The 12,511-nt window shown below is 44.7% G+C and overlaps 1 protein-coding gene across 16 annotated transcripts in view; it reads right to left on the bottom strand.

Annotated features, from left to right (window-relative positions):
• TMEM131L (transmembrane 131 like) overlaps nt 1-2,283 on the bottom strand; it is a 66,855-nt gene extending 64,572 nt beyond the window's left edge. For 3 of the 16 annotated variants that reach the window (XM_083457010.1, XM_083457018.1, XM_083457020.1), the window contains exons 1-2: nt 1,776-2,102; nt 857-927 (exon numbers count right to left, since the gene is read on the bottom strand). In XM_083457010.1, coding sequence (XP_083313136.1) covers nt 857-927; nt 1,776-1,899 — 195 coding nt within the window. In that variant the 5' untranslated portion in view covers nt 1,900-2,102. Of the gene's footprint in view, nt 1-856; nt 928-1,775 lie in introns of all 16 variants that reach the window. The other 13 variants (XM_083457011.1, XM_083457012.1, XM_083457014.1 and 10 more) reach the window with 6 other exon arrangements.
• Between the last annotated feature and the right edge of the window lie 10,228 nt (nt 2,284-12,511).

Here is a 12,511-nt window from a genome sequence, read left to right as displayed (position 1 = left end):
GGCTGCAGGCATTTGTATGCCAACAAGCTATTATCAGCTGCTTAAGACATTTTTATTAGCAAGACACGTCAATAATTATTTTGTATGGTTTGAATTGTGTTAATGTACAATGCCCTGATATTTATGATATAGCAGTATATACATACTTCTATAAAAATAAATTCATTTCAATAAAATATTAACTTAAATTGAGAATACCTTGTTCACTACGCATAAAAATTCTAAAACACTCCTTTAAGTTGCTGTATTTTCTCACTTTACTATGGCTGGCATTTAAGGGGGAAACGAAAGATGCTATATTGTAAAGGGGAGGGGAAAGTAAGTGTTACAGTTTATAAACTGATGCAGTCTCGAAAAGCACTAAACCAACAGAGAACTGATCCTATGCACAGAATTTAATAAGACTTGCTCCCTGTAGAAGTAATGCTGCGATGCTGCATCAATTGGGTTTGTCTTACAAATATCAGTTGCAGCTAGACTTCAGCGCGCCTCCCAACAGCTTCACATGTTATTTGATGCCTACCCAATTCCCCTTTCAGAAGCATAATGAAATCATAACTGCGTCTGCTGCCAAAATCCTGGCAAGGTGAGGCGGAAGCGCCACTTCCGGTACTGACCGGGTCTCACCATCTCCGAATCCGAAGCCACCGCAACTTGCAAAATCATGCACAGGGAGGCAAGGTTGGGGAAAAAAAGGGGCAAACAGACTGAGCTGCAGGCAGCATCGTCGAGGAGGGCAAACTCCCGTTGCGCAGAGTTAAAGGCAGGAGAACTTCCCACCCAGGCCACCTTCCTGCGCCTGCGCAGTACCCCGCGCGCGCCCCTCCCCCGCGCGCCCCGCCCCTCATTTCCTTACCTGAGCAGGCAGCAAGAGCTCCCCTTCCTCCGCTTGCCACAACTCCACCACGTTGGGGATGGGGTCCATGGCTAGGGGCGGAAACAAAACAGAAAGCTCTTTGCAATTTCCACCAGCAACAAGAGAGGGGGACATGCAGAGGCCTGTGGCCTCGACCCACACGCACACGGCGCGAGCTGGGAGAGAGTCTCCTCTGGGCTCGCGGGCCTTTCACAGCCAGAGCGCTGCAGGCAGGAGCAGCAGGAGGAGGAGGAGGCTGGGCTTTGTTTTGTTTCGTCCCTGAGACGCTTCCATATTAAAACGCTCCTGCTGCAGCAGCAGCAACGTGCGAAACGCAGGCAGACACGGCGCACAAAAGGGGCGTCGGAAGCCAGGGTTTTGTGGGGGGGGGGGTTTGACGGAAAGATCAGCCTGGGGCCGAGTCCAAACGAGGGCCTCCTCTTCCTCCAAGCGGTGACCCGCGAAGGCTGCAGACAGGGCGGCATCGCCGACGCCGCCTAAGCAGCAGCAGCAGCGCGAGCCCGTGCAGCGGCAGCGCGCCAGGGAAGGAAGGAGTCCCGCATTGTGGGCCGCCGCCGCCGCCGCCGCCCGCTTTTTTCCCCGCCGCCTGCCCGCCTGTCACAAGGTCGCGGCCGCCCTTCGCAGTCCAAACAAAGCGAATAAGCAAATAAGAAGCGAAACGGCAGGGCGGACGAGGCAGGAAGAGGAACTCCGCCGCCTCAGCGGGGCTGGGAACCATTAAGGCGGCAGTGCAGAGCCGCTGCACAAAGGCAGGATGAGGAGGGCGGCTCGTGGGGGCCCGTGTGGGGGTCTCCCTTCTCCAAGCGACCTTCCAGCCCTGTTTTACCTCAGCGCCGCTTTGCAAAAAGCCCCCCTCTCCTTTCCAAGCTGGCCGCCTCTTCTAGCCATTCATTCTTACCTTGGCCCTGCGCTTCTCCCGGGCGAAAGCAGGGCAAGAGGACCTGAAAGACGCCGAGCAGGAGGTTCATGGCCGTGGCCGCGCGGCAGTAGCTGCTTTGCGGCGGGTAGCGCAGCCCCGCCATGCTGCCTGGGTCTCGGCTCGCTCGCCTCGCCTCTGCTCTGCGCTCAGGCTCGGAGCTGGCTGGCCGAGCTACAGCTGTTGCTGCTGCGGTGGCGGCCGCCGCCTCCCTCTGCTGCGCGCGCGTGTGCGACACAGATAGGGAGGAAGAGAGCGCGGCGAGGCGCGGGGTGGGACATGGTCAATGAGAAGGCAGCTTTCCCCTCCTCGCGCTGGGCTCCGCCCCGCGGGAGGAGGAGGAGGCGGCGGAGGCGCTGCTCTTTCCCCAGAGCACATGGGAAAGCGAGCCAGGCCGATGCGCACGAGGGGAAGACAGGAGAGAGCGGGGAAGGCCCTCGGCAGACGGAGCGGGCCACAGCTTGAAGCCCCTGCTCTGCGCCAGAAGAACGGAAGCCCCTCCAGAGCAGTCACCGCACAACAGGGCTGGGGGAGAAATTCCCGCCAGTCATGATGACTGCAGAACCATACCCAAGTTATTTGACCCCAGAAGCATGTTTATTTGTTGTCCTCTCAGGACCTCTGGGAGGCTTGACGTGGTAAGCCTTGTTCTCCAGCCCTGCCAACCATTTTATAAGCACAGTCATTCGATGAAATATGCGTCTGAGAAACTGGTCTGAGACCAGAGCGAGTTCCCATGGCTGAGGGTTAGGCTGCATGCATGCCATACATATCACACACTCAGTTTTTTTTTTGGGGGGGGGATTGTAGTTTATCCCCAAAGAGCTACAATTCCCAGTGCCCTGAAACTAGAGTTCCCATGCGGGGGACGGGGCGGTAAATGTGCTTTAAGTGTATGGTGTGCATGCAGTCATCTGCCAAGTCTTACTTAGTCCAGCACGTTAACCCCTGGGCCACACTGGCTCTCCAATTACAGATGCAGTGTGACTCTCATGAGACACATAACTGGAAACTCTGATTCTAGATGAGAAGGACTTTCCAGTTTGATTTCATGAGGGTCCCCCTTCACATTCTGATGTTGGAACACAACACAGTACAGTGGTACCTTGGGTTACATACGCTTCAGGTTACAGACTCCCCTAACCCAGAAATAATACCTCGGGTTAAGAACTTTGCTTCAGGATGAGAACAGAAACCGTGCTCCGGTGGCGCGGCAGCAGCAGGAGGCCCCATTAGCTAAAGTGGTGCTTCAGGTTAAGAACAGTTTCAGGTTAAGAACAGACCTCCGGAATGAATTAAGTACTTAACCTGAGGTACCACTGTAGAGGGTCTTGTTGCAGCTTAAAATACTACGCTGTGCATCCCGTCCACCAAAGTGTCTGCCTTCTTGAGGTACCACACAACACACGCTTATATTTTTGCTGCAACACCCAAACACAAAACAATGTATCTGAATCTTAACTGGCTCCAGATAATATGTTGCTACCTCTTTATCTCTACCTACAAAGGGCACAGGAAGAGTTTTTGGAGAACATTATGAGTGTTAAGAAACATTTTCCCTAGTTGATAAATCATCTACCCACACGCAGGCCAATATGATACAAATTTAAAACAAAGTATTGCTGAGTTCAGAGTGAGTTATTGGCTGTTTAACATAACAGCCTAGAATGCAAATACCAAGTGCAAACAACACATTAGAGGCATTGCTCAGTGACAGCAGTTCTGTAGCAAACATTTGCCTGGCTGTGCATTATTCCGTTTCACAGGTGATCAAAACTCACACCAATAAAATAATAGTAATATTATAACGCCTCCTACAAATTCAGCTCACAAATTTTAGAACTTTCAAAACCTGAAAAACAAAAACACCTAGTCTATGTCAGCAAATATACTGCACTCATTCGAAAACAGCAGCAGCAAAGAGGTGGCATTTCAGTAGGTTAGGCTTCAAAAGCACTCTGGTGTCAAGTGCAAATGAAATATTATTTAAAAGGGGGGCTCTTGTGGTTGTTCCATCTTCACACCAACTTTGTGGTCAAAGCAGAATTAAAACTAGAGGGGGAAAATATTAATGAGATATTTTAATTGAATGTTGTGCTTCACCCCCCCCCCCAAAAAAAGAATAAGCCTATTTACTCCCAGTTTGAGGCTTGCTTTCCTCCTTAGCAGTCTTGCAGATGGATGGAATTGTCCCTTTATTCCATGGGTAGGCAAACTAAGGCCCGGGGGCTGGATCTAGACCAGTTGCCTTCTAAATCTGGCCCACAGATGGTCTGGTAATCAGGGTGTTTTTACATGAGTAGAATGTGTTCTTTTATTTAAAATGCATCTCTGGGTTATTTGTGGAGCCTGCCTGGTGTTTTTACATGAGTAGAATGTGTGCTTTTATTTAAAATGCATCTCTGGATTATTTGTGGGGCACAGGAATTTGTTCATTTCCCCTTCAAAAAATATAGTCCAGCCCCCCACAAGGTCTGAGGGACAGTGGACTGGCCCTCTGCTGGAAAAGTTTGCTGATCCCTGCTTTATCCCTTTCCATCACCTCACATAATCTCTTATTCCTCCAAGACTAGGGTAGAGATTTATTTTTTTCCAGCCTCAGGGCTGCATTCCCTCAAGGGGGAATTTCTAGGCTGACCCCACCCTACCTGCATGTCAGGGGTAGGTGAGGCCAGAGGCAAAAATGGGCTACATTCCAGCTTCACCAAAGGCAGTGTTTACACACACACACACACACACACACACACACACACTATTCAGACAAGCAAGAGACATTGTCCCAGTTCAAGGCCACATTCTAGCCAGGCAGAAGCACTTGAGGAGGGTGTGGGAGCAGGACCAGTGATGGATATGGCCTAGGGAAGAGTCTCCAAGGTCAGACAGGGAGGCCTAGGGAGCCCCACCCTTGAAGTTCTCAACCCCTGATCCGTGAACTCCACGATATTAAAGCCAGAAACAAGCTCTGAAATGCAGAGGTAGGTGAGCAAGCTCCCAACACGAAGTTCCACTTGCCCTCTTCAGCAAACAGTGAGCCCCACCCTTTCTTAGATCACGGATAATTGCTGGTTCACAGTTGCTTTAAATTCAGCATTCAAAAACTTTAAACTAATTTCTGTTCACTTAAAAAGGCACGCCCTGAGTACGTGCAAAGAGATAAAGGGGTGCTTAGTTTTCCCTTTCTGTTTTTTTAAAGCAGAAGAATACTTCGTCAGAAAGCAGCCCCAAAAGATGCAGAGAGAAGGGAGAGAGCAAAAGCAATTATTTTTTTAAAAAAGCAATTATTGTTTCTTCTGCCAAGATATATTAGAATTGTGGTTTCTTTTCTATACACTGCATAATTACATAGTATTTTTACATATTTATTAGACTGTTTTGTTACATATATGTGTATCAAAGCTTTGCAGAAAGTAGTTCATATGATTCTATTTTTGTGTGCATTTGCCATTTTTAAAATGCAAAGGAAAGAAAGAAATAGAGGGGCAGTCATACAATTAGGTGCTTAGAAATGTTTTTTTTAAAAAAATAAATACAGTGGTACCTCGGGATAAGTACTTAATTCGTTCCGGAGGTCCGTTCTTAACCTGAAACTGTTCTTAACCTGAAGCACCACTTTAGCTAATGGGGCCTCCTGCTGCCGCCGTAGCACAATTTCTGTTCTCATCCTGAAGCAAAGTTCTTAACCTGAGGTACTATTTCTGGGTTAGCAGAGTCTGTAACCTGAAGCGTATGTAACCTGAAGCGTATGTAACCTGAGGTACGACTGTAATAATATTGCTTTTCCTTAGAAAAGCATATATAAACCTCTATTTCCCTTCTTTAAACACACCCATTATTTTACAAAATAAATTGTTTGTGCTGTGTATCGTGAACATTCTGTATATTTAAAAATATAGTTTTTCTTCAGGGTTTAGTCAGGGAGCACAGGGAGCACCTTGCTTTCTGCAGAGTAGCGTGCATCAAACATATGGCTGTTTCCATCCAGTATCGGGGATTCCCCTGACTGATTGTGGAGACTTAACTTAATCAAGTAAGGCACAGCCTGCAGGCTAATCACTTTCCCCCAGCCTGAACAGTGTCTCAATTTGTGTGCACCTGCAGCAATGCAAGAGTCACTTCCCCATTACATAACTCCACATCTCTCTGAGAGCCTAACTACATGTTACTTTAACAATCTGATTAGTAATCATGGCCTGGGTGTTTTGAAATGAAATACTTAAGCATGGGGACCCCCAAGGGATCATCATCTGCTATACTGTTACCACCAACACCCCCCAGAGTGGCAATTAGTATGGGAGGGGGCTCCCAATGACCTAATTTTTCCTGATGCCAATTGCTATGGGGGATTTTTTACTGAGATCACAGCAGAAGAACGGAGGCTGAAACTACACCTCTCTATGCACTGCAGTACTAATGGCAGCCACTTACACCTAGTATTAAATTTCAAAACACCCGGGACATGATTTCAGTGTGTGATTGAAGCACTCACATAGGTTGAGGTGGGGCCAGACCTCTAATTATGTGGTATACTCACATGATGTCTACTGGCCATTAGTGTATTTATGTTTACTGAAAAGCACATACCCCATGTTTGCATTCAATTTACATCACATTCCAAAACAACAATAAAATCGGCTGACGTGCCACACAAACCCAGGGCCAAAGAGACATGCAGTCAGTAACATCACAGGAAAGCAACTAAAACAACTGGCAACCCCCCCCCCCCGAAGTATTGGGGAGAAATAACAGTTTTCACTTGAAGATTTAGGAGTAAGAAAGCTCTGATTGGCAGAAGACATTGAGAATTTGGATGGGGAGCCCATGGAGTAGAGATAGGAACCACTGTTCACATTAATGCAACAGCGGCACTAAGCAAACGTGTGGAGAGGGCTCTCTACAAGAGGGTTGCCTCAACTGAGAAGGCTCTGTTCCTGGTTCCACAGCCCTCAAATACCTTTTTAGGATTTTAAAAGCTAAATCCAGAACTGGAATTGTGCCAGTGGAGGTGGTCCATTAGAGTAAATGGGGCACAGTCCCATTAACCTCTGCCTTTCATCAGCCTGTCACCACCTGCCTGCCTTCTTACTTACTTACAATCTAGGAGGCAACTCTGCTTGCTGTCTGCTTCTCAGTTTTGCCCTTGTTAAACTGAAAGGGAAGATGTCCTTGACTCTGGCACCAAGGGTTGCTCCCATCTGTGCCTTCCACCCTACTGGTCCCAGAAGACACCCAGCCATCATTGGTGCCAAGGAAGAAACAAAAAGCCTGCGGTTAACACTGTGTAGACATGATTGGTGCAGCACAACCTAATTAGTACCAGGGTGCTGTATCCTGAAAACAGCTGCTTTTCATAGGACGGTCCATATATAATGTGTGGCAGTAATTAGATATTCCCAAGGCACGTACGGCTGTGACCTCTTTGCTCTATTTTATTTATATTACAATGGTACCTCAGGTTAAGTACTTAATTCGTTATGGAGGTCCGTACTTAACCTGAAACTGTTCTTAACCTGAAGCACAACTTTAGCTAATGGGGCCTCCAGCTGCTGCCACGCAGCCAGAGCATGATTTCTGTTCTCATCCTGAAGCAAAGTTCTTAACCTGAAGCACTATTTCTGGGTTAGCAGAGTCTGTAACCTGAAGCGTATGTAACCTGAAGCGTATGTAACCTGAGGTACCACTGTATTGTTATTTTCTTTATAAAAGCACTAATTAATAAATAAAATATTGAAGCTGTTCAAGGCAACTGTACATAAAAACCATACTTTTTGAAAGGAGAATATAGTGGTACCTCAGGTTACATATGCTTCAGGTTACAGACTCCGCTAAACCAGAAATAGTGCTTCAGGTTAAGAACTTTGCTTCAGGATAAGAACAGAAATTGGGGTCCGGCGGCATGGCAGCAGCAGGAAGCCCCATTAGCTAAAGTGGTGCTTCAGGTTAAGAACAGTTTCAGGTTAAGAACAGACCTCTGGAAAGAATTAAATACTTAACCTGAGGTACCACTGTACTGTTTGACAGCTAAGAATGAATTCACTGCAATTTTATAATCTTCCTAGATTCAGACCATATTATCTTGCTTTGGTACACACACCTACTTGCACACGCACCGAGGGCTGCCTACTCATTGTAGGCACTGGAAAAAACGACGCCTTCTGCTTGCAAAAAGTTATCTGCTTGCCTTTTGCCTCCTGCAAAGCATACAGCATTGGGCGAGCCTTTAAGAACTCAGGTGTGACTTCCTGTTGAATTACAAGATGAACTTTCCACCCCTTAAGTAACCCCCAGTTCACTAACCACTGAGTCATGTTTTATACACAATGCTTACATGGCATCTGTCAATGCCTGGAAAGCTGACCAGTCCAACTGGAAATATTTGAGTCAGCCATACTCTTAAAGAGCCTGGTCATTCCTGAAATCGACAATTGAAGCTTGCTCTTTTCATCCTGAGGTGAACGTCTGCTTGCCGTTTCGCTAATAATTGCACGATGTGTCAGGTATGAAAAAGCAAGGGAGTATATATTGTTGAGCATAACAGGTGAAACTTAAAGCCTATAATACTCCTGTGAATACCACTCTTCATCGAACAACACACATACTGAAACCACTTTAATGTCAATTTACTTTAATGTCACCCCTTTAATGTGTCAATATCCAGTATGGTGGTAATGCTGATGCTCCTACCAACTCATGCAAGGCCACTGTTCAGGGCCAAGGAAGACAAACTGTCCTGTTCGCAGTGGAGATGTCCTTGTGCGTATCAGTCCTTTTGACGTTCCCAGGCTAGGTGTTCCCTTTCTCTATAGTTGCTGCTGATACATTTGAGAAAACAGCAGCAATCTGACCAATTACTATTGTGGCATAATTTGATTATTAGAAGAAAATGCTGATACGAACACACCATGTGTTTTTCTTTCTGCTCAATCTACATTGTTCAGCATAAGTAGTCCTCTACTTAAGTACCACAGATACTTATCCAAAGCATAATTTTGGAGTCCACTCCTGTCAGGCCTGCTGTGTGATAACAGCGTTCCAAGCTTTGTAAGCTTCGTTGAGTTTTGGGAAGCCTGTTTGAGCATTGCCCGTCCTTAAAAAAATGCATTTAAAACTGAATGCAAAGCTTTGAAATCTTCCAAGACAATGAAGCTGGATGGATTCCCTGAAGTCATAAATGATCTCACAGCACTTTTAAATACAGCAACAATAAGCATGGAACTGAACTGAACCCTGTAAGACATAGGTCCAAAAAGACTCTCAAGAACTGACAGGTAAGAATGGATAAAGTTTCTTGCTGGATTTAATTAAGAGTTCTGTTTCTGCTAAGAAATTAAACAAATCCAAGCTTGAATTGTCTTTTTAAAAAAAGAATTCTCCTTATTCATTCCAGAATCCTAGATGAGGTGCTAGATTGTTGCAAAGTGTCCCGTGGCAGCTTAAATATTGAATAACGTATTGTGAAATGAGCTTTTATGAGATGTAGCCACAGAATCGTAGTGTTGGAAGGGTCAACCCCCTGCAATGCAGGAATCTCAGTCTACTACTTCATCATAACAACAACAACAACAACAACAACAACACACACAAAAACCTGGTAGTCTTAGAGTTAAACTAGATCTGATATGGAGGATATATGAATGCATCCTCAATAGCTTAAGAAGGGGTGGACAACATAGAGGGGCAATATGCATTGGGGAATTAGTGTAGAAGAAAATGATTAGACCCACTCCCAATGCCATAGTCCCTATTCAAATAACAGAGCTGCTTTTAGCCACACACAGAGATGTCGGAAGATGCATTCATGTGCCTTCAACATCATGTCAAGTTTGGCCCACGTGTACATTAGTGGAGAAACCTTTCCAGCACTGCATATCAAAACATTTCTTTCACTGTATCTAGAAACTTACCAAGATTCATATTGGATGAAGCTGAAGTAATGTATGAAGGTTCATGGTACCGTAACTCAGTAATCCTATCCAGGTTTAGTCAGAAGTATGTACCACAATGCTAAGTGAGGCTTACTCCCAGGTAAGTATGCATAGGATTGTAGCCTAACTGTCTTATTTCTATTCCACCATTCCTCCAAATTCCTCCTTTTACCTTTACAGTAATTCTGGAAATAATTCTGGTTGGCCGAGGGATAAGGACCAGTCAAGGTCACCTGCTGAGTGGTCTTATGATCTTGCACCAGACCTTCCAGGTACAAGGAATTCTCACAGTGGAGCTCACTAACCACATTGGCTTCGGCTACTGCAGCCATAACAAAGATAAGGGAGAAGACTGTTTCAAAGTTTTTACTGAGGCTGAACAGGCCAGCTTGCCTATTTCACTGACGAACAAAGACAGTAAAAAATAAATAAGAAGATTTTGCTTGTCATCTAGTTAAGAATTCTAACTTTTCCTCACTCCCATGGATTTACGCGTAGGGGAAAACATATTCTTTCACAAGGATCTCAAAACAAACAAGCTTGTAATTTTAAATAATCTAAGCAGGAGGTCTTCAAATATGTATGACTTTTCTAATACACTGCATTCTTTTTTCCCCATTTCCTTTCATTTCAACCATCTTGCAGTTTTTAGCACAGGCCCAGAGCCTATTCACTTGCATTTCTTGTCGACAGTTGAAAACCAGCAGCTGGGAAAGAAACAGTCGATCTTTAACACAGCACTGGAGGATTAGACATGCAGCTTCTGTTCCTAAAAAGAGCCATGTTCATAATGCTTAGCATGCCACACGGACATTTTATTCAACAGGGAGTCTGGAAGTCAAAACAATTGGGTTTTTTTTTTTAATATTCTTCTATAAAACCAGAAGAGCAAGAGCAACAGTTGTGATATTGCTATAAATGCTGCAATGTTTAAAGAGTTCCATTAAAAAGACAGTAAGGTTTGGAAACCTTACTGATTGCCATGTCTTCCATGAAAATCTATTTGTTGTTGTTACAAACCATTAGTTTAATTCTTGACTGTGTGGTTTTTTTTAATTAAACAGACAAACAAAAACCCCACTAACACCTCTGTGCAGGTACTCTGGCATAATGTCTCAGCAAACATTAAGCAGGTAATATTGAAAATACCTATTCTTCTTTCTTTTTTGCAACCAAACTGTATATTTCTCTAACAGTATGCAGGAAGGCTACTGCTCCTTTTGCCCTGGACAAATATTGGGTGCCACGGCTAAACACATAAAGGTGGAACTGGATCCAGACAACACAGAGTTGATGCTGGTATAAAAACTTAAGACATAAATATGTCTGTCATAGAATGGGTTAAAATATCTCTATTGAAGCAAGTTTGAAGCCAAGGGTTTCTCTCCTAGATCAGGGGTAGGGGGTCATTTTCAATCTGAGGGCCCACATGGCCTTGTGGGATCATGAGAAACAGTTATCACAGTTATCCCTGCAGTATTTAAATTTGAATCAGGCTCTACTGTGTGTATACTCCCAGTACATTTGATTAGAATATCTACCACCAGGACCATAGATTTTAAAATAATTTCCCCAAAGGTTACATAACTAGTATTCCTCACTGTGATGGGAGGCTATTTGCATATTTTGAAAAGGTTGTAAGAGTCTCCCCCCCCCCCTTTGGTCTTAATGAGCCTTTGGTGAGTCTGCTTAATTTTGCCCACCTGCATACTGAATTTGGTTCAATTTGTTGATCCTTGCTGCCTGATGTTCCAGCTTATCGTTTTATTACATTTTGCATTTATTTTATGTATGTAAGCAACTCCTTTGAGTAAGTTGCATAACACTTCAATTAAGCAGCATGATGTTACAACTTTGGAGCTATTCTCTGCAGAGGCAAAAAACAAAACAAAAGCAAAAACAAATAAACAGGGTTGTCTAACCTCATTGCAAAATTATATTGGAAGAAACAGAATGATGGAGCGGTTCGAATGTTGGACTAACGTAAGAAGATAAAGAGTCTGCTGGATCAGGCCAGTGGCCCATCTAATCCAATATCCTGTTCTCGCAGTGACCAATCAGGTGCCTGAGGAACTCAGTGTTACAGGAAAATGAGTGAATTCGTTCATTACTCCCATTCAGGAGCATGTTCCAAACCCAGATATTAATTTACTCCCAGAAGCAGAATCCATATGCAATAGTAGATACTATAAAAACAAGTCCTGCGGGACTTGACATCTTTCCGCGGGGCCTGCAAGACAGAGCTGTTCCACCAGGCCTTTGGCTAGGGCACAGCCTGACTCCCTCCTTCGGCAATCTTCGCGGAGCTCCGGTCCAATGGTTGCCATTGGTTTGATTTGAATTAATTTTATAATGAATGATTTTAGAGTGTTGTGTTGTGTTGTACTGTTGTACTGTTTTATTGTTGTTAGCCGCCCTGAGCCCGGCTTCGGCTGGGGAGGGCGGGATATAAATAAAATTTATTATTATTATTATTATCAATGGAATGTGCAGCTGTATATTCCTTGTTGGTTCAAGGTGCAGACAGTTGCCAACAAACTCCTCGTACAGAATATGAGTTGTGGTAGGGGGTACTATATCTCAAGGGAATTGCACGTATTTTGAAAGGATCCCTGTTTCAATCCGCAGAATTTTCAATTAAAAATGGATCTAGGATAACAAAACTGGGAAATACCTCTGACAATCAGCATTGTACTTGGCTAAAAGGACCAAGGGTCTGATTCAGTATATGGAAGGCTCATATTATCTCTATACAGGACCAGTTTCATAATATCTTAGGCACACTGGGCCATTAGC

This window comes from Podarcis tiliguerta (genome assembly GCF_965153285.1).
Source record: "Podarcis tiliguerta genome assembly, chromosome: 9".
Lineage (NCBI taxonomy): Eukaryota > Metazoa > Chordata > Lepidosauria > Squamata > Lacertidae > Podarcis > Podarcis tiliguerta.
Note: the sequence above shows the minus strand (reverse complement) of the source record. Positions and strands in the feature narration are given on the sequence as shown.